This window comes from Megascapheus bottae, chromosome X (assembly GCF_031878675.1).
Source record: "Megascapheus bottae isolate mThoBot1 chromosome X, mThoBot2.hap1, whole genome shotgun sequence".
Classification (NCBI taxonomy): Eukaryota; Metazoa; Chordata; class Mammalia; order Rodentia; family Geomyidae; genus Megascapheus; species Megascapheus bottae.
Window position 1 is genome coordinate 103651179 of NC_143547.1, and position 22646 is coordinate 103673824.

The window sequence follows — 22646 nt, forward strand, 5'->3', positions numbered from 1 at the left end:
GGAAGACCCAAGTAGTGCGTATTATGCATAAACTGTGTTACCAGGAGTGGCTTCCGCCCTAGCATGACCTTTGGAGTGATAGATAATATGGCTTATGTTGCATTTTTACAAATACCCTCAACGAAGGTCTGTATTGTTTAGTTCTGTGACTCAAATGAATGGTCAGGAATAAAAATTCTGAGCAATATTGTCACCTTTCTTACGTTTACAATTTGATGGTGGCACTGGGTATTGAACCTAGCACTTGTGCTTAGCTAACTGAGCAAGTGCTCTACCACTTGAGCCATGTCCGAACCTGCAGCTCAAAGTAATACATAGGTCACTATTTCAACTTAGGTTTAACCTTAGTCCTGGAGCTGGTGAATGAATACTACTTGAGTAATACTAGCTGAATACAGACCAGACTATCCTAGTTGGACTAAAATATCGTCACTCATTGTCAGAGTCTCTTTCCATCCATTGTCTGTTCATTCAACTTCAGATGAAGAAGAATCACTGCTATTGGAAGCTTACCTGATATCAGGGGTAGATATTGAGAAAGTCCTTTTCTCTCATATTTTTGTCTGGATCTTACAAAACTATTATCCCCCTGTGAGCAAAGAGGAAGAGAGGATAGGTTCCTACTTGTCATCTCAGCTATGTCAGGAACTATAAATAGTGGGATCAAGGACTAGGTCAGTCCAGGCAAAAAACCTTATCTAAAGAAGGATCAGAACCAGATGGTCTGGAAGTTGCGCTGATGTGGTAAAGTACCTGCCTAGCAAATGTACAGCCCCAAGTTCCTTTTTTCATATATTTTTATTATAATTAATAGAAGGGTCCATTATATTCACCAAATGGAAGGTGCATTACTTCACAAACATTGATATCCTTTCTCATGTCTTGGTTCCCAATACACTCCCCCCACCCCACTCCTCATCTTGTGTTCTCCCCTTCCCTATCTGATTTCAAATAACCAAATAAACATATATACAATATATCAGATAACAAGGTAAATTACTGTAACAATATGAGATAACAAAGGACAGCAATGAGATGAGAGATAACATAGTACATTAAGGAGAACAATCACTCATTATATTGCTTTTGTTTCTATATCTTAGAGGTCCTTTCATTTAGTGTCATTCTATATGGCCTTATGTATCTAGGTTTTGCTCTATTGTAAATCTCTGCTAGGAGAGCCCAAGGTTTCTATTGATTATGACAAATGAGGGAAACCATAGAGCCTATGTTCCTTTGAGTCTGGTTTACTTCACTTAATATGATTTTTTTTCTAAGTCTGCATTTCCTTACAAATGGGGGGGAAGTTGTTCTTTCTGACAGCAGCATAGAATTCCATTGTGTAGAAATATCACATTTTGTTGATCCACTCATCAGCAGAGGGGCATCTGGGTTGGTTCCATATCTTTGTTATGGTAAATAGTGCTGCAATGAATATCATTCTGCTAGTGGATTTAGTATGTCCTTGTTTCTGGAAATTTGGGTAAATGGCAATTAGTGGAATTGCTGGGTCATAGGGGAGCGTAAAGCCCCAAATTCTAATGATTAAAAAGTTATTTTGTAGATATAAAATCAATTGTAGAAAAATAAGATTAGAACCAAGAAGATCAACTAGAAGGCATTTACATAAATGTAGACAAAATAACAGTACTTTTGATTTGGGTGCTACCAGTTGGTCTAGCAAGGACAAGATATATAAATAAGATATTCAAGAGCAACAGTTGAGGGAGCTTGGAGATATATAGATACAGAGAGTGGGGGAGAAAGATGAATTTAGGAAGAAGGTTTCTGAATGGTTTGTTATGTCAGGAATTTATTTTTGTTTTTTTTCATGGTTTGATGCATATTTATTGAAAAATACAAGCTTTCCGTAGATCATAACCACATTCTTTTATACATGCAATTATAATTAAAATATTAGCTTATTGGAGCATAATGACATAAATACAATTAATGAATATATGAACAGTTTATTTATATTTTTTGCTTTCTTCTTTTATGACTATGATGTCTTTCTCCATCCCTCTCTTTCCTCCTTCTTGACTCAGAGATTTTATCCCTATCCTTATTTCTTTTTCGTTTATATGGGGTCCTACTCCGATCCCTTCTATATCGTGAATTCTCTGTTTCAAAATAGCTTCCACCAGACTCGAGAATCTACTGAGGCTGACCGCCTCTCTTCATTCTTGTCAGCATATTCCTCTGCCTTTTCCTGCTCTTCTCGCCAGTGGTTAGTCAGTTCTTCCATGTGCACATTTATCACATCTCGAATCATCTCGGTGTATAATTTCTTGGTTATGTGAACATTCTTAGCTCTATAGGACTGGCGCTTTCTTTTGTAATCTCTCACTTCTGCCAGAATTTCAAGGTAAGACTTTGGACTCTTCCGGCTATTATCTTGATTAACTTTGGCAGCCAAATCAACAAAGAGATTACTGTCGTTTTCGATGCTATGGGAGTCAGAGCGCTTTTTCTTTGTGTCTTCAACAACAAAATCATAAAGGGCAAGACGATTAGCTTGGGTTAGATCACAAACAAATCGTTTATGATTCAGAGGAACTTCAACAGGCAATGAAGAATACATTCCCCAATTATTTGATTGTAACCATCACCATCTTTTCCAGCTGTGGTCCTAGCATGTTTAATTATCTCAAATTGTGAATCCTTATTCAAAGTAATGGAAGGCACCTTCACATTCTCATAGAAAAAATCAGGATTATACATTTCATCCTCTTCTTCTTTCGTATAGCCTAGTTTCCTCAATCTACAGGATTCCGTGTGCTTTGCTAAAGATGATTTAGGCATTTGATGATTGGAATCATAAGGACATATCACAACTTGATCCTCCGCCGCCTCCTCTTCCCCGGGGTCCAGTTGATCCCAGGGACGTAGTCGCCTCCTCCAACGTCCGGCAGCACTTCTCCACAAACTCGCTCAACTCTTCCTGCAGCTGCCGCTCCTCAATAGGAGGTGGCTCGGCCTCCATGACCGCGGCCTCCCGCGGAAGCCAGGAAGGAGGGCTATGTCAGGAATTTATTTACAAGGAACCGACTCCATCCTATCTGTCACATCATTAACAAGCATGTGTCCAGTATTCATGCAAAATAATGTGTGTCTATGTGTGCCTTTATGCATATGCTGTTAGTGGAGCTTGAGCTCCTGACTTTGTGCTCTTCCTAGTGCTCTCCCACTGGGGTCATAATTCCACTTCATCCTTTTTGTTGGTTGTTTGGAAATAAGCCTGTCAACCTTCATCCTCAGATCTCAGCCTTCCAAGTAGTCAGGATTATTGCTACGAGCCACCTGCTCCCAGTCAAAATAACTTTCTAAAATCGTTTAAAAACATTTCCTGAATCTATTACTAAAAGCAGTAAGCCTATTTCCTTCCATTAGAGCCTGTCTTACCTAAAGATTATTCCTAAATCACCATTCTGCCATTTTCTCTAAAGTCATAGCTAGGGGTTAAGAGTGTGCCCTAGTGGAGTGCTTGCTGAGCATGCATGAAACCCTGGGCTCGATGCCTCAGTACCACATAAACAGGAAAAGCCAGAAGTGGTACTGTGGCTCACGTGGCAGAGTGCTGGCTTTCAGCAAAAGAAGGCCAGTGACAGTGCCCAGGCCCTGAGTTCAAGCTTCAGGTCTGGTCAAAGAATAAAACTACAGCTTCTGTATTACCAAATCAACAGAGTTCAAGTTTAGTAGTTATATGGATAAATTGATTCATATCATTTTGACTAGACATTAGGGATTTGGGTATGTACCATGATAATCAACAATATATCTACCAACCCACCCTTCTATCCTTTCCTATACTCCCTCTATGCTTGAATCTATCACATGCCAGACCTACTAAGGAAGAGAAACTCATTCACAGGAAGATCTTGGTAAGAACTGGGTGAGAGAAAATTGGATAGTGGCACAGACAGAAAAAAAAACCCCAGGAGCTTCAAAGATCTTTTAATAAAAAGACATAACCAAAGGCCTTCACTGAACTCTAATGAAGTGACATCTGTGTTTGGAGCACTGTGACAGTCACCCACACATCAGCTCCTGCCTCTTCCAATCCACTGTTTCCAAAGCAAGGAGAAGGACCTTTGAAACATCTAAAACTGCTCATGTTTCTCCCATTCTTGAGCTCCCATCATATTTTATGTAAAATCCACATACTTGCCCATGGTCTTCTAGGGCCCTTCCTACCTGTTCCCAACTTCTACTGGGTGATACTGGTGATGCTCTCAGGCCTTTTCCCCCCTATTCTTCTTGAAGCCAAGATTTTTCAGTGTATGCTTATGCAATTTTCTCTGATGGGAATCTACTCCTTAGGGAAATATTCTCCATTGTACTAATTACCTATTTTTTTATGTTTTAGGGAACAAGTGATGCATAAGGCCAATGCTTTTTAACGCTCTATCCCCAATTTCACCTATAGAACACGGCACAGGATTAGTTTCCATTATGTGTTTGTTAAATGAGCATCCATTTCCCCCTGGGAGGCAGATGTTATACCTCCACTTCATTGATGTAAGGTGAAAAGAAGTTAGCAGTGTGAATCTGATAGAACCTAGGTATCCGAAAAGCTTTTTCACGCCATTGTTGGGATGTAAGGCAAGGGATCCGTCTCTTCAATCTCCTAGGTCCTACAGAAAATAGATTTTTAGATAAATTCCACCAAATTCTCTTTTTGCTATTTCCTACCAATTCTACCACTCCCCAAGACGTATCTGGGTTAGTACCCAAATTCTCTACACATATTGCTCAGACATAATAATGAGTCCAGAGTTTACTTCCAAGGATCTCCAGTCATTTAGGGTGAAAGGTTGAAAGAAGCACCTCATCATATGACTGCCCAGTTCTTCTGTTTTGGAGAATGGCTTCATTATGTCTGAAGAAATTGGTCAATAACGATACACTTAAGTCAGTTATTTACCATATGGAGCCAATGGAAAAAACTAAGTGACTGACTGCAAGTAAAGTCAAGAAAATTAGTTTATAAGAAGATTCTTTATCATGGTGTGAAACTTTACTGTGTGCACAAAACTGAATTCCAATAGACATACTCAGAGTTTTGAAGTGGGTTCACTAGCAGAGCGGTGCCTCACACACTCCTGCTTTCAGTGCTGGAATTCATAACATGCCTTATTATAAGTTTAAATGAATGAGAATTCCACCTCTCCTATATACACTGGAAAATAGTGGCTTAGGTATGCTATAAACCATAAATTAAATGTGAACATTTCCTATATAGTTCTCTTTTGCCCAGGATTATAGCGATCTAGGTATTTGTCATTTGAATACATGTTTAAATGTTATTTTGAATGTTTCTTTTCTGTTTCTGCCCTTCATTCTTCCCTGTCTTCTTTTGTTCTCTGTATTTTCTTCTTTCTCCCTCTCTTCCGCTCTCCAGCCACATCTCTGTCCTCAGATCCCCCATTCTCTCCCCCTGTTTTCCTCACCCTGCTAGCAGTTCTGAATAAGCTCATTATATAAATGATGAACTGTGGATGTGTGATGGGGTGTATATGTATAGGATGTAATGGTGAGAAACAAAGGATGTATTGATTGGAGGCTCCATCATATATAGTCTTTTAAGAAAAGGAGTTAGCTTATTCCATTCCATATTGTACAGGAATTCACACAGTAAATTAGGCCCAAAGTCACAGCCTGGTTTCGATTCTGGCTGACATTCATAGAAAATAAAGAGCAATTATAATCAGCATGTTAACTTGGCGCAAATGATAAGTGCCAAAACGTTTTACCCTTTTATAATTTCCTCCTGTCAAATTACAATTCTTTTTTGTCCTAGGCTAGACTTTGGATGGTCATGAGATATGAACACTTGTGGAGGTTGAGATCAAATGGGACATCATGATTGTTTTGAGATGTGAGCCTAACTACTTGCTCAGTCTTTTATCTGGTAAGTCAAATACGAAGAAAACTTTGCCGATCACTTACTTTGCAGAGTAGACGAGGCTTTTGTGAACTAGATTCTCTTTCACATGCTGACCTGTGATCCCCACTGTTCACTTGGCACTTTTCACTTTTGCCATATCTCTCCATGCCTCCTTTCATAAAACTTTACACCCAGAGTTTCAACATATTCTTGATGTAACACTACTTCTAGATACTACCATGCTATGAGTAAATGTGTGACCCTTCACCACTAATCAAAGGCCCTCCAAAACCAATGCACAAAGAAGATTTGAAGAATAAGTGAAACAAGAGCTTTATATTGATTGTTGTTCTTAATGTACTATGTTATTTCTCTTCTCCTTTGTTGACCTTTGGTTAATCTCATAGTTACAGTATCTGACCTTATAATCTGGTATAATGTGTATTCATTTATTTGTTTATTTGAAATAGGAAAGGGAAGGAGGGTAAACAAGGTGAAGAGAGCAGTAGGTAGAGGGACAAAAACATGAGTAGGTATATCAAAGCGTGAGAAGTAATGCACCTACTATCTGGGGAATGTAACTGTAAGTCCTCTATACATTACAATAAAATGTAAAAATACACACACATATATCTACCTATAAAAAAGAGAATAAGTGAGACAGTAGTTAGGGGACTTGTTTATTAAGATGAAATTTTACCTACATTTATTAATAATAGCTAAGGAAATCCAAGCCAATGAATATATGTTCAATGGTACAGGTAGGAAAAAAGAATAATGGCAAGCAATAATTACTTTTTCATTTTCCATGTCTTTATAAATCATCTGTTTCACCAATGAGTTGTTTGGCATTTCCAAGAAAATACCTGCACCACTGGCGTGTTCACATATTCCAAGTGGAAAAAATAATATGATTTCTCCATTGGTGACCAATTAGAAAAACTCAATCCTAAACTATATCAACAGAAACAAGTATATGGTTACTGTCATTCATAACCTTCCATTATGAAGCAAATAAACTCAAAAAATGGTATATAGTATATCCCCCTCAACTACTGTGGGGCTCCACTATTGAGAATATTGACTCCTTTGTTTAAACACAGAATGAACAATGGACCTCATGTATCATGGGGCAGGAAATGATCATGTGTATGGCCCTGAAACTAGAATATCACGTGATGCCACAGTGGGCCTGATAACACCTTAAGCTTGGGTGCCCTCATCCTCATCTGTCAAAGCTTTTTCATACAAGACTGAGAGGGACTTGGGATCACACCCACTGAATTTGGCCCAGTGCTTTAAGACTTTCACCTTGCTAGTTTCTGCATGGGCTCTCGGTCCCCACAGGAACTCATAGTGAACAGGAAAACTCTTGGGCACCTGCCGATACACCAGGTACTGCTCCCGCACAAAATCTTCCGCGATTAACTTCCTGGGATTCCCATAGAAGTAGTGGGGTGATCCAGGACTCACCCCCATCACACTCAAAGATTCCCAGACCACCTCTTCAGGGACACAATTGCCCTCTATGGAAATGACACCCAGGACCATTATCAGGAGTCCTGTTTTGGGCATACCGTGAACGTCACTCATTATCCCATCATATGTGAGACCTAGGGAAGTGACAAGAATGTAGGAGTGGTGGGTGGGATCCACTTCCTTCAGCTCAATGCCAAAAACCAGCTGCATTCTCTCAGAAGCATTGTTGAGGATCACAGAGAAATACTCGTGATGACTTCTGATCACATGATTCAGCATTTCGGCCTTTGTAGTGGGCTCCTTCTTCCTATACTTGAGGAGCAGGAAGGATACTAAAGATGCTGCAAGTTGCAGCAAGGACACAGGGTCTAAGACCTTCCCCTGTGACAATAGATCTTGTGATGCTTGACTCTTAGAGCCTTGATTCAATTTGCTCTGTAGAGTGGTAATCAAGTCAAAGCAGTGAGAGGAGGCACTCAGAGAACCATGTACTTTCCTAGCCTCATTCAGCTTCTCTGAGGTAGCTGGGATCAAAGGAGTGGAAGAGACTGAGGCTGTGCCAATGGCCTCTTCCACCTTTGACACACTGACCAGCTCAGCCATGATTTGTAGTGCCTCACTTTGGGCTTGAGGGCTCCCATCACATTTTCCCTGCTGGGTCTTCTGACTATAAGGCAGCATGGATTTCCTTGGGCACAGCAGGGAAGAGTATGAACAGTAATGTGCTGATGACGGACTCCCTGACCTGTGGAGAGAGGGAGTGTGTAAGTGCACTCGGCTGAAAATCATACAACAGGTGGCTGTCTCAAGGGTGTTTGGGGCGATATGCCCAAAACAATACATTGGAAATGAACTTTACAATTTCGGGAGGAGGCTGGGGAAAGGGAAAGTGGAAGAGAAAAGTGGGAGGTCTACAGTACTCCACAAGAAATGTACTCACTATCTAGTATATGTAACTATAATGCCCCTCTACGTCACCTTGACAATAACATGAACTTTAAATAGAAAAGAAAATGAACCATGGAGAATCATGAAACATTTACAAAAACACTGCTTAAAAAGACAGGAGTAGCCTTCTCTTTGGGTGGTATTCTAGGGCTACCAGAGTTTGTGTCTTGATAATAGTCTAGTGGGGAACTGAAATGGCATGTCAGGGTACAAAAGTATCCGACAGAGCTTAAGGCTCCAAGGTTGCCAGTAGAGCATGTAGGGCTGAGTGGGTGGGGAAGTTGGGACATTTTCAGAGTCTGTAACTCACCCTGACACCTCATTCTGTCTGAGCAGGATCTCCACTGTGACCCGAAGACACTGTTTCAGACCAAGATTATCATCTGTGCTGACTGGAGCTCTTGGGAGAGGTACAGAGCAGCACTCACGCCATCAGGCTGCATACTTCAAGGACAACTCTGGTCTTTCCCACGACAGAAGGGGTGGGAAGGACTTTCTGAAGTCTGCACTATTCTGAGATGGATGACCTTTTCTGTGCTCTCTATGTACCCTCACCTCTCCCGTGGCAGGACCTGAGATCCCATGCCTCTCGCTCACTCATCTGAGGCAAACTCTTAAATAAGGTTCACCTGTCACCCATGGATGAAAACACAGTGAGGGGGCCTCATATCTGGGTACATGTGCCCAGAAACAAATGCCAAGATCATCTGAAGATAACTTTCTTCAGCCAAAACCCTATTTCTGTGACATAGTAGTAAAAGGATAGGGCAACGTACTCACTGTCTCTAGGTTGTCAATGGCTGGTGTGAGGGGCAGATGGGGGTTGGGAGCCCATAGGCTTGAGTAAGAAGTTTTCTCTCTCCTCACCTTGACTCCTGACAGATTGTGGCAGACCTTGGACACCTCCCTCTGCTGACTAGCCAGTGCTCCCTCGTCTTTCTTGATATTTTCTTTCAGTTCAAGGTCTCACAGTCCTCCCACCTGGAAGACAGAAATGAAGCTATAACTCCTGCGGACACCACTGTAGAAGTTTCTCCAAGCTGACCCAAGGGTGACTCTTCTGTCTCAAATATCCTCAAGTATTCATGTTTCCTCCACAATAGGCCTAGTGTGTGTAACTCTGATGATCTGCACAGCTATCTTGCAAACCGATGCTACCATATTGCCCTGAGCCTCATCAGAACCCTGGCTAAGAAGCCTGAGGCAGCATTTCTTTCCCATTCTGTAAGCCCCCCAGGCTGACAGATGAAGATTTCCCATGTTTTGGATGCAATATCTTCTTTAATTTTCAAGGTCCTGTTGATCAAGAGGCTGCACTTGTCACGACAAGGCCTAGTCCTCCTGACACACCAGAGGCAGAAGTAGAGGTGCCCTGCATCTAGTCTCTATGCCCAGGACCTCCAATGACTGGAGAGCTTACAGTCTCCCTAAAAAAATGTTCATGCTCCCATACTGATTGCAGTTGTTCATGTTACAATAGGAGGCCAGCCTAGACAAAAAAATGTTCATGACACCTCCATCTCAATGAATAAAAAATGTAAACATGGTGGTATTTTCCTTCCATCATAGCTATAGTGTAAAGCATAAACGAGAATTTCAGCCCAGGCTGGCCTGGGGAAATGTGAGCCCCCACACAGAAAATAACCAAAGCAAGAGGTGCATGCACCTCAAGTGATAGAGCACCTGCCTAGCAAGTGCAAGAACCTGAGTTCAAACCCCAATATCTCTCTCTGTCTCTCTTTTTCTCTGTCTCTCTTTCTCTGTCTCTCTGTCTCTGTCTCTGTCTCTGTCTCTGTCTCTCTCTCTCTCTCTCTCTCACACACACACACACACACACACACACACACACACACACACATTTCCCCTAAAATTTTTGTACAGCTTCTCTTTCCCATCATTCAAATCTGAATAACTCTCAAGCCAAATAGTAACTCTTGAACACAAAGCTGTCGCTGACTATGTGTTATATATTAGTAACCCACTATCACAACCCCAAACAGTATTGTTACTCTGTTTAGCTCCAATAAGTCACCACAATTATCTAAATTTATTTTCTTCATTGATTTTTCATTTGTTTGTCCAAAATACATTTGCCACTTCGTGTTAAGCTTCTCCTCACTGCCCCTATGTTACCAGAAGCAGTTAAGTTAGCCATAAGCAATTGCTGGATGAATTTGTAAACACTTAACCGATATAGACCTGACACATCTACCAAGTACATTTCAACTTTAATCTTATCACAGTACAAGAGACTCAGAATACAATGAGAGAAATACTATGCAGTGGTACTGAAAATCTAGACTCCTTATTCCTGTACTAGCAAATGCAGCAATTCACTCCATGAACCCAGGAAAATCTCCAATTCTGAATAAAACCATTTTTAAGTCACCCCCTGCTAGGATGTTGATGATGCTGTCGATTGCCCCTTTTATACCTCTGGAAACTTTTTGTGTCTATAAGCACTTGGTTGGTAGCCTATTTTGAATTCTAAGGAATCACATAATAGTTTTTTTCTCCAAATAGTAGTAAAATATCCCAAGCTAAACTGAAAATTCAGGACCCAACAGTATAAATTGTGTATATAAAACTTACCACTGGCTCGAAGAGTTTCTTTTAGTGTTTTTATTGTGATTATTTTCCTTGAGTTCCTTTAATGGTCTTTAAAAAGTCTTTAAAAGTGTTTCAAGTCTTTCTACTGTTTTCCTTATTCCATCTTGAGCAAGGAGAAGTTTAAAAATAAATTTGTCTCTTCAGCTTGTTTTACAGGTACATTGTGGTCAGCAATTGCTGGGAGGGAATCTCTTGACAATGCAGCAAGTGTATGAAGCAGAAGGTCCTAATCAGTTGTTCTGTGTCTATCACTGGGTGCTGAAACATTTATTATTCATGAAGGCTGCTTTTGGAGAGCTCAGTGCCGTTTCTGTGAGAAGGGAATCTAAAAATGCATTCCTAGCCAAAGGGAAGCCCTAGCATGCTGCTGTGGTCCCCAGTGAGTAGCCAAGCTTACAACAATACCTTCTCCCACCCATTCCCATCAACACAGCAAACCAGGGTAAGGACTCCACTCTGTTAGAACTGGAAAACTATTGAAGAGATTAGGAGAAGGTAACATAATATTAAGGACCATTCCTCTGTCTGCAAGGTTAAGAGTAAAATTAGGAATAGAATGAGAATCAGAATGATTTGGTGGAACCCAGGCTATAATTGCTAAGGGCTGTACCAGTCAGGGTCTAACCAGGAAAATCCAAATCACACTAACTTTTATAAGAAGATAAATGTAATGCAGAGAATTGCTCAGATAAGTGATGGAATTACTGAGAAACCAAACTGTATGAGTCAATGCAAGAGGAAGCCACCATCACCCCTAGGCTGGAGGAAGAAAGTGGGCGAGAGGGTGAGGCTGCCCGTGGCTTGTTTTAGTTAAAACGACCCTTAAGTTGTCCAAGTAAAGGGACCTGAAAGGACAACTATATGCTTAGCTTTGAATATCAGAAGAGAGAGATCAATGAATGGTATCAACCAGAAATATAAAGTTTGGAAGACCTGAAGCACAGTGTGGAGACTTACCTCACTAAATGGATGCACAGAGAAAACTGAAGTGGAGAAATCAGCCAGTGATTAGAATCAAGCCAACAGTAATTTATGTAAAAAGTAAAGAGAGAAGAGTATTACATGAAGGACAGTTGTAGTTATTCTATACCCAACCATATATTCTCTTCCCCTTCCACTCTGTCATTTGCTTCTGCTTGACTGTCCTCTGGGAGTTTGAAGCAGTACAAAGCCTCCAGTTTTGGAGTGTGCAAACTCTGCCGCACCACTGGCTGTGCCAAGCAAAATACACCTAGCACATTGACCCTCACCCCAGCCTGTGCCAGAATATACTGGAATTATTGGTGCCTTAGAGGGAGCTGGCAAGGGGCAGGTTTCTTCTAAGAGGTGAAACTCAGGTAGTGTTACAGATAACTATGAATGGGCTGGGAATTTGTTCTAGTAGTAGAGTGCTTGCCTAGCATGCACAATGACCTGGGTTCGATTCCTCAGTACCACATACACAGAAAAAGCTAGAAATGGTGCTGTGACTCAAGTGGTAGAGCTCTATCTACCCTTGAGAAAGCCGAAGAACAGCACTCAGGCCCTGAGGCCAAGCCATGGAATTGGCAAAATAATATAATAAAAGGTAATTGTGAACAAGGAGAGCTGATTCATCAAAGCTTCAGAGGCATGGAGGCTCTAAAAGAATCAGAGCTAGTGCTAGCACCAGAGCTAGAGAAATGGGTTCAAGCGGGGGACTATCAATCCAGGAGATGGGAGAAAGCAGGTAGGGCAGGTTCTGAAAGGAAGAGGCAAGCTGACCTCAGTCGTTGGTATTATGGCCCTTACTGCTCATCATTGGTCTGGCTCACTGAGTATTTACTTCCACAGTGCTAATTCTATTAGAGCTCTAAGCCTTCACGAAGTTCAAATCCATGCTAACTAAAGTAGGTCTGACACACTAGCCATAATAGTTCTCTGTTTAATTTTTTGTAACATTTAGTAGGTATGATATCAAAGTCAGTTATTTTGAGTTCTAACTGTTCTCTCCTCCTTCAGCCGAAACAAAGTTCCCTTAGATACTTCTCTCAACTGGACCCTAAGGAAGAATGAAATGTAGTACAAACTTCATACTTACTAAACAACACTCAACCAACCTATATATCCAATGGATTCTGCACTGTAAAGCTGGCAGAACTGTAGCCCCAAAGATAAAGTGATAGTACTCAGGCTGCACAATCTTATAGGACAAGCTGCAACTAGAAGCCAGGCCTTCTCATTTTCATTTTGCCTCATCTCAATAGGGGAAGGCAAGACAACATTTCTTTAATTGGCAAACTAGTCTTCTCAAGGCTACAGGTAAGATTCACAGAGTCCACCTAAGAACCTTGAGAAGGCAGTCAACTCATTCAGCCTGTGAACTTTGATGAGGGATTTTCTCCACTAGAAAGAAGCGGCTTGGTACCAGCACCTCGTAGGCCATTCTTCTCTCCATTATGTGTGTATCTATGGGCAGCAAAGAGTGTCTACTTGACTACTGCACTGAGACAGGCAGTGGAGATGCACTTGCAAGAGTGGAGAGGCTGGGAGGACACTTGACATAAACTAAATGGAGTGCTAGGAAAAGACAAGGGCACTGTCCTGGACGGACATATGGATAACTGGAGCCCCAGAGGATACTGGATTTGGGGGAAGATTGCAGATCTGACAGACATCAACAGATCAGCTCTGCCACTGATCTGATGGTGATCTGAGAGAAAACCCTGTTGTCTCATGTCTTAAGTTGCCTCTTTCATACAACAAGGACCTCAAAGGCCCTTGCTGTCCCTGTCAACCTTCCTACTTACTTTTCGTGGCTATTTCAAGGTATCTACAGCATTCTTTGTCAATGGGACAGAGGGATCCACAGTTGCTCAGCTGTGTCACTATAGCCACTGTGGAACACATCCTACAGAAAGTGCAGAAAGTACGTAGGCCTCAACACTCACTTTGGAGGCACTTTGCCTCCTTCATGTTCAGATTTTTGGCTTCCAAAAATAGAAATGGAGAAGCTCACCTGCTATTCTCCCAAGGATATAATAAAGACTAAATTTAGGGTCCAGAAAGGAGGACCATATCTGTAATCTCAGATAGGATGCTTATGCTTTCCAACCTGATTCTGGGGAGAAAAAAAAACAGCAAAACCACAATATCCTATTTTAAAAAATCTAAACTAAAGCAGATAAGGATTGTGTGTATGGTTCAAATCGTAGAGTGCCTGCCTAGAAAGCTCAGGGTCATGAGTTAAATCTCAATACATATCCAGAAACAAAAATAATATTGTACTATGTATGAGAAGGATTTGAAATTACAAAGTCTAGGTGTCAGGGTTTTAGCCCCTATTTTGGACTGAGTTTCAGACAGAGAATACTAAGAAGAATATTGTGAGAACTGCTGGGCTGCCATGTGTACTTGCCTTTCCGTTCTGTGCCTAATCCTTACCATGCTCAAAAAGATTCATTTTGACCCAGCAGTCACTAGAAGGGAGAGTGCTTGAGCCATAATCAAAAATAACATCTCATCAGGGTTACCTGGTGATGATTTTGTCTGCCACATCCATGTATATGAATATGAACAAAAGCCTAGTCCTTCTGGCTTCCATATGGTACACAAATGAGGGAACAAGCCTTGATGCCTTTGCTTTTACTGTGTCTTTCTCTGAAAATATCAAGAGTCTGGACAGTGGGGGTCAAGCAGGCTAAGAGTTCTGCTTCAGTAAGAAGCAGCACTTGAGGAATACTGAGAAAGAACTAGAAGTCGGGAAAGATTGAAGTGCCAGCATCCTAACTGGAAGAGAGAAGATAAGTCTCCAGGTGAAAACCAGGAAGACCAAGAAAGCAGAGCCAGATACAGCAGCTAAGAAAGAAACAACCTTCAGACCAGCCAGCTATGATATACTATGATATTACGGATCTCCCTTTCTTTCCAGAATTTGTCTGGGTGTTGTAGTAACAGCTTCATTCCATGCCCACTTACGTTTGTATGGAAGAGGTAGGGCTCTTGATTGGCAGATGACCACTTCTGCACACATCACGTCTACTGAAGCTGTAGTTTAACTTCAAAAGGGGCTAAAAAACTTTAGAGGATGATGAACATTTTTCATATTTTGACTGTAATTGTAAGTTTATAGGAGTATGTATTTGTCAAAACTCTGTGAATTGTCCATCAATATTTCTAAGACAAACTAAGCCAAAAGATGTACTACCTAATTAAAGTATATAGAACACTGTTGTCAACAATAGCCACATAAACACCCCTGTAAATGTGTGTTCCTGTATGTGTAATATTTACTGCCAAGATAGCTGGTATTCGGGGCTCTAAAATAAATAAAACTTCAAAGTTGGAAAGAATAAAAATACGAAAGGTATGTCCTCAAACCAAGTGCTGGGGAAAATTTATAATCATAGCTACTTGAAAAACATAGATGAGAAGCTCTCAGATTGAAGCCAGCCCAGGCAGAAAAGTTCATGATAATAGATGAGCATGGGCAGACTCAGTAGTATAGTCCTATCAACTCTAGAAACAGGAGAAACTCAAGTAGGAGAATGACACCTCAAGGCCACTGGGGTATTAAAGCAAGACACTACCTGCAAAACAAAACAGAAAGGGAAGGGAGATGGGGCTTAAGGGGTAAAGAAAAACATAATGCCTAAAAAATAATGAAATGTAACTCACAATCAAAATCAGATTTAAGTTAAAAATTCAATGGATAGTCCACAAAATTTAAAAAAAGCAAGGGAGGGGTGAGAGTGCTAAAAAGGGGTGACATTAAGTTGAATTGTATTCATGTACTGCTTTGTTAAATGATGACTCCTTTGCACAAATAAAGATAATAGTAAAAAAGAGAAAATTATGTGGAAGGTGCCTAAATGTAGAGCTCCCCTATGACCCAGCAATTCTACTACTTGGCATTTCCCCAATCGTCAAGAAACAAGGGCATACTAAATCCACTAGCACTACGATGTTCATTGCAGCATTATTTATAATAGCAAAGATATGGAACCAACCCAGATGCCCCTTAGTTGATGAGTGGATCAACAAGATGTGGTATTTATATACAATGGAATTCTATGCTGCTGTCAGAAAGAACTACATCCCCTCATTTGTAAGGAAATGGAAAGACTTAGAAAAAATCATTTTAAGTGAAGTAAGCTAGATTAAAGGAACATTGGCTCCATGGTTTCCCTCATTTGTCCTAATCAGTAGAAACCTTGGGCTCTCCTGGCAGAGACTTACAATAGAGCAAAATTTAGATACATAAGGCCATATAGAATGATGCTAAATGAAAGGACTTCAAGGATATAGAAACAAAAGCAATATAAGGAGTGATTGTTGTCCTTAATGTACTATGTTATCTCTCATCTGTTTTGCTGTCCCGTGGCTATCTCATATTGTTACAGTATTTTACCTTGTTATCTGATATATTGTACATATGCTTATTTGGCTATTTGAAATTGGATAGGGAAGGGGGGAAACAAGATGAGGGGTGGGGGTGGAGGGAAATGGGGACCAAGTCATGAGAAAGGGTGTCAATGTTTGTGAAGTAATGCACCTTCTATCTGGTGAATATAATGTAACCCTTCTATTCATTACAATAAAAATATATGAAAAAATAAATTTTGAAAACTAGGCAAATATATTCTGAAATCATCACTAAATCAAAAGACATTGAAGAAAATAATTTAGAATATTTGTGTGTTTATATAAAGAAGAGAACATTAGATTTATCTAGTCGATTTACATATCAACATGCCACACCTCCTACCCTTCCTACAATGTCTCTTCCCTCTTGTCCCTCCCTCTCAGACGTCACTGAGCATGTGCATACTCACATATCTCGTGAGAGGTCAGTTTCTTTTCACCCTTATTGTGCACCAGTTGTCCAGAACCTGCCTACACCAATAACCACTTGTCAGCAGCCAGAACTTCAGAGACGCTCATCCAGCTCTGAGCTCTCTGGCCTCACTTTCAAGTGACTGGAGGACTGGTTCATCACTGGAATTGGTGATCTTCACCTCATTCTTTTGCTCCTGCTCAAGTTCATCATATTGAAGTATCTCACCAGGTAATGACAGCTCACTTTTGCTGGGCTTCTCCTTTGCTTAGCTTTCACTGAAGCAGTCTGGATTCTAGAGAACTTTTTCTCTTTAGTCTCCATTCATGGGAGGGGGGGGATCACAGCATGGGTTTGGGAAACAAGACTTCAGGGTCCTGGGTTCTGGGAGTTCATGAGAAGGGGTGTAGACTGAGAGAGTTGCTTTACATGCAAACAGGGAAGGAGGCGTGGGAACAGGGATTGATAGGAAAGAGTGTTGTTTGTGGGTTTGAGAAGATGGTAAGCGAGGACAGGGAAGGGGTCAAGAGGAATTAGAAGTTGGTTGTGTTCGCTCACCTTTGGTTGGCACCTGGGTGAACAGTGGCTCTCCTGTGCCTTCTCCCTTGAGTACTTGAAGTCAGACGTTCAGTGTCTGTGCTACATGTTGGTAGCTTTCTGGCCATCTTTCCCCCTCCAGACTACCCTGAATGTTTCCTCCCAGGACAGTGAGTGACTGCCCACTTAGCCACTGTTTGGCCAGGAAGCAAATCCCCTAGTTTAGTCGTGGCTTGGTCATCACAAACAGAGTCCTGACTCTTCTGTGGAGGGAGGGGAGGCCAGGATGTTCCCGTTGCTAGCACTCCCAAAGAGTCTTTCCCACTGATTTGTCCTGCCTCCTCATCTCCCCCATCAATTCTGTTGGGTCACATGGCAGGGAGACGGTGTTCCTCTCCCCTGTATCGTCGAGACACTCTGCCCTGAGGAACATTCTGTTCTCTCCCACTCCTTAACAGTGCCTAGCCTGCATATTCTACTTATACACATACCGAAGATCCCAGTTCTTGGTGAGTACCAGGAAACCTGTCTATCCTTTTCACCTGGTTTCCTCAGTGTGGAAAGAGGGCTTCTTGGGTTTTGTTTTCTAGATTAAAATGACCATCTTCAAATGGCACATAATTTATGCATATTTTTTCAGTATGATCTTTTTTTATTCTGTAGTAAGGTTAGAACTGATTACTCACACTGGCTATGTAGGCACTCTACCAATTGAGCCACATGCCCTTTATGAACTTTGTTATTTTTTGGTTAGGATTTGAAACACCCTTAAATCATGGGCCTGTTACCTGTGGCTGAGATTGCAGCTCTGCCTACCTCTGTCCAGATTTTTTATTGCGATGGAGTCCAGGGAAATTTTCTCCTGGGTGGACCCAAATGTTGACCTTCCTGATTTCTACTTTCCAAGTAGAAGGGATTACTTACATATATGACCCACTCTATCTGGCTCAGAGTGATATTAACGCATGCAACATGTTATAATTCAGTCTGATTCCTTTATCTGTCCTTCTCCTGCCTTCAAAACCTGCAGTAGTCTTTATTTTTGCATTCAGATAGAGTTTTGTTAGCATCCACCAGATCTAAGAGAGAACATATCATATTTATGTTTCTGTGTTTGCCTTAACTCATTTCACACAATATACTGTAGTTCCATCCATTTTCTTGAAGATGACATGATTTTATTGTGCAAAGGTGAGTAATAGTCTAGTGTCCATATGTATGTATGTATGTATGTATGTATGTATGTATGTATGTATGTATGTACATATATCCTTTTTCTTAGCCAGTCAACTGCTGGCAGGAAACTGGTGGAGTTCTTATCTAAACTGTTGTGTGTCAATGGTACACGATAAATATTGGAATATAGGTATTGCTATTGTGTGGTGATTCCTTAGATAGGCTAGTTGGGTCATGTGGTAGAGACCATTTTAGTTTCTTGAGGAACTGTCATAGTGTTCATGATGGCTTTATTTGTATTCCAAGTAACAGTGTGTTCGGGTTCCCGATCTTACATCTTCATCTCTTTTATTTGTTCCTTACAAGTACTCGTTGTAACTGGCTGGAAGTGTAGTTTCATTGTCATTTGTTTACATTTTCCTGATAATACTGAGCATTTTTCATGTTTTTTTCTTGCCCGCTGTATTTTTTTGTTTTGAAAATGGTGTATTACACACCAAGTCTCTGTTCCAATTTTATGGTAAAGTATTCAGGAAACCTCCATTTTTGCTCTTAAAGGTTTTATCAATAAAATATCATCACAGCAACACATTCACTACAATAATGATTAGAAGTATAACAGCATGGTACAATATAACCTGATATAAAACTAACGATCATTCTTAAGTTTTCCCATCGAGAAGTGTAACTTAAAGTGAATCACAGGCCTAAATGTCAAATATAAATATTTTTAGCCAAAAAAGAGAAGAAAGATTTTGCTACATTAAGTTACATCTTACTCAGCTTTGGCTGGTGTAGCAAGATACCATTTGTATGAGGTTGAAACAAAATTTCTTTTTCATAATTTTGGAGGCTAGGAGTTTCTAATCAAGGTCTAGCAGCAGGGGTTTCTGGAGACAGTTTGATTCTTGGCTGAAATGGCTGTCTGTTGCTATACGTTTCCATGGCTTTCTTTTATTTTTTGTAATAGAGCGGAGAAGAAAGAGAGAGAGACAGAGACAGACAGAGATACATAGATAATTTTATCTCTTCTCCTTATAAGAACACTAATCGTGTCAGTTCAAGGCTACAATCTTGTGACCACTTTGAAGTATAATTACTTCCATAGAAACATGATGGGCAAAGGCAAAACACTGATGAAAAGGACATGAACATTCAGCTGTTAGATTCCGTCTCTGGCTTCTTGCTTCATGTTTTGACGTACAAAGTCTATGCATTGCATCCAACAGCTCATGTAGTCATCCCTCACTCTAGTATCAACTCTAAAGGGTTAAGTCTGACATTTTATCAAAAATACTACCTAAATGCGTATGAGTGGAACATGACTTATGATATCTCTTTAGGAAAGTTACTGTTTATTTGGTAACATGTGGTATTGGACTAGTTATGTGTTTCCAACCACAGTAATGAGGCATGTAGTACACAGTTATCCCATTTCAAACTGAGAATTGTAGATCTGAGGAAAGCCATGGGATCTTAAGACTCAATAGTAATTGTGTTTGCTTCAATGTTGTGCTTTGCAAATGGTATGCAGTGATAATGTTATGGGTATGCGTAACCATGTGATGGGAGTGGCCTTTGCTGTAATGTCTGAGAGATACACAAAGAAGTTGGTTTAGCCACTTCGTTGGGTGTGAATATAATCAATGTAACAATATTGTCTTTCTTTTTATCAATGTAGTGATGTGTGTATGGTCTGTACGTATATGTGCATATGTATGTATATATGGTGCAAAATAAATTTGTGACCGTTGTTTGAAAACAAAGATTAACGTCAGTATGAAATGATGGTTTTAGCAAATTTGTGCAAGTGGTGTGATATTGTGAACCACTTTTATGTAAAAGTAAATATTTCTAAATTTTACTGTTCAGATATTCATGCGATGCTAGGGAAGAATCCTCCTAGGAAAAAGTAGTCATTGTCATTATGGGTGGTCATGTACAATGTGTGATCAATGTTCGCAAGCCCTGGACAGTACGATCAGTCTTGATCAATGCCATATCCGTTTTGTCAATTCGTGGAAGTGTCAGTCTATATGGAGCAGACTAAGGTCTGTAAACGATAGGATATGTCGTGTTTGGTGGGAATTGAAGTGGTGGGTATGTAAGAGGGGGAATGTGAGTCTGGGAAGCATTCTCTTTTATCCTATGTGTCATCTCTGCTCGTCTATGTATATTAAGTGGATGTAACATCAGCAGCAGACATGACGTGAAGCAGAGGCAAATGAAAGCAGTGTGGGTGAAGGGCAAAGTCACGTGGTATGTGGTAGATCTGAGCTTCAGGTCGGTGAATGGGACATATTACTTCTTCCTGCACCACTGGCATTCATAGTACACCGTTCTCGATCTGTCAAGACCTTGGCTTCCAAGTCAGGGAATGTTGGGAATGCAAGTGTTGATATGAAGTTGGAACGGGATGTCCCACAGTAGGGTTGTGGTTCTGCAAGCTTTGTCTTGTGTCTCTGAGCCTTTCATCACCGTCGCGCTACCCCTCCCTCAGTCATCTTCCCTTCAGAGCTTACGTGAGGGCTTCACAGCCTTGGTCCAGATTTGTGAGTGGAACACGCCACTGGGAGGCAGAGCAGGGTCACGTGGCAAGTGGGGAAACGTCAAGCACGCAGAGACACTGCAAATGGTGTAGTCACGTGGATCTTAACGGGCCCAAGTACGGCTGGTTGAGTCCCATGATGGCTGCCATGTCTTCTTGTATCTTTCCAGTTCCGTTTTTCCTTCCCTCATTCTGTGGGCTGGTACGCCACTATACATTAACTCTCGTGACTATCACCAGTCCTAGCTACCTTCCCTTTTCCGGCCTTTGCCCTGCCTTTTCCCCTCCCTCCACTTGTCCACTTCCGCTCCACTAAGGGGCGTCAGCGCACGTGACGCCTTGTCTTGGCCCCGCCCCCAGTCCAGCTCTCCCCTCACAGTGCTCGAGGCGGCGGCACAGGTGGCAGCTCCTGGCACACGCTCTTGATCTTCCTACATTCTATGGCGAAAAGCAGCGGCCAAGAGGCGGTGAGGGGTCAGACAGGAGTTGGGGGGATAGAGGGAGGAAGCCCATGATCCCATAGAGGAACCCCAACAGGCCACTGCCACCTTCTGTTCTACCCACCATCAGGGAGCGTCGTCGAGTCAGGACAGGCCCACCACAGCGCTTTCACCTCACACAGTCTAGGCAAACTTGGACGCGGCTGGTGCGAGGTGGCGGTGTATGGGGGAGTGCCGTTAGGGGTTGGGGTGAGGAAGCCGGAATCGTGTGAGGGATCCCGGTGGGAGCCGAGGTAGGAATATGAAGCAAACCAAGGGAGTGAGTTACCTTGAAAATGCAGCCCTGCTTCTTGTCACGTGATAGCTGCACAGTCATAGCTACAAAGTCAGACATCGCCCTCATCCCCTTGACCCTTGCTGTTGCCTCACGGGACCCTTACTCAGATTTGTGCAGACAAGAGTACGCTAAGACTTTACTGTGAGGGGTCCAGCAGTAACAGTTGAGGAGGACACGAGAAACGCCACAAAAATACATTTTCCCCGTAAAACTCCACACCCCACTCCATTTTCACCTCAACACTACTATGGGGCATTGAATGGACACAAGGCCACCACCTCCCTCTCTTTTCCTAAACTATCACCCACTACTCTGACAAAGGAACCCTAAGGCATTACTTTCAGATCTGGACACATAAATGACCACTGGGAAATTCTGTAAGCGCCAGTTGAAAACTTAGAGAAAACAGAGAAAGCCCTTTACCACATACACTCATCTTATCCATATTCCTCTCAGTCCACTTCTACACCTCCTCTTCCAACTCAGAGGATCCTTCAAATCAATACCTAACACAATGCTCTGCAGAGGGAACAGGCTACAACTCTGAAAAAGGGCAGTATGTATGCTTCTTTAGAGTCACAAAATAATCCATTCTTAGGTTCCTTTATTACCCCAGCAACACACTAAAGTATCTAGTCAGTCAACTGTCCCCATCCCTCTTTTACCCGTCTTTCTGCCTCAGGGAACGCTGGGAGTTGCAGCATTGGTCTGAGGTTGCCAGAGCAAAGAAGTCCCTGGTCTTTCAGGTGTTCAGGTGAGAACTGAGAATGTATACAAATCCCAATCCGCCAAGATAGGATTTCTGAAATTAAACCAACTTGCATCTGTTCGTGGCCCTGGTCATGTCATCAAATCAGAAAGGTGATTGCAAGACTCCACCATTTCCA

The 22646-nt window shown here is 41.5% G+C and overlaps 1 protein-coding gene, 1 long non-coding RNA gene and 1 pseudogene across 2 annotated transcripts in view; 1 reads left to right on the top strand and 2 right to left on the bottom strand.

The window, feature by feature from the left end:
* Nucleotides 1-1950: 1950 nt before the first annotated feature.
* On the bottom strand, nt 1951-2986 carry LOC150041695 (U11/U12 small nuclear ribonucleoprotein 48 kDa protein pseudogene; annotated as a pseudogene).
* Nucleotides 2987-6681: 3695 nt separating this feature from the next.
* LOC150041696 (melanoma-associated antigen 10-like) lies at nt 6682-8094 on the bottom strand. Its single transcript, XM_090325756.1, has one exon. The coding sequence runs from the start codon at nt 8048-8050 to the stop codon at nt 7094-7096; it is 957 nt and encodes a 318-aa protein (XP_090181882.1). The 5' UTR covers nt 8051-8094; the 3' UTR covers nt 6682-7093.
* Nucleotides 8095-16773: 8679 nt separating this feature from the next.
* LOC150041697 (uncharacterized) overlaps nt 16774-22646 on the top strand; it is a 94948-nt gene continuing 89075 nt past the window's right edge. The window contains exon 1 of the long non-coding RNA XR_016533736.1: nt 16774-16952. This is a non-coding gene — a long non-coding RNA (uncharacterized LOC150041697). The remainder of the gene's footprint in view (nt 16953-22646) is intronic.

What these genes read in the sequence shown, in the direction of transcription:
- LOC150041696 (XM_090325756.1), bottom strand. Translation starts at nt 8,050, where the DNA reads ATGCTGCCTTATAGTCAGAAGACCCAGCAGGGAAAATGTGATGGGAGC.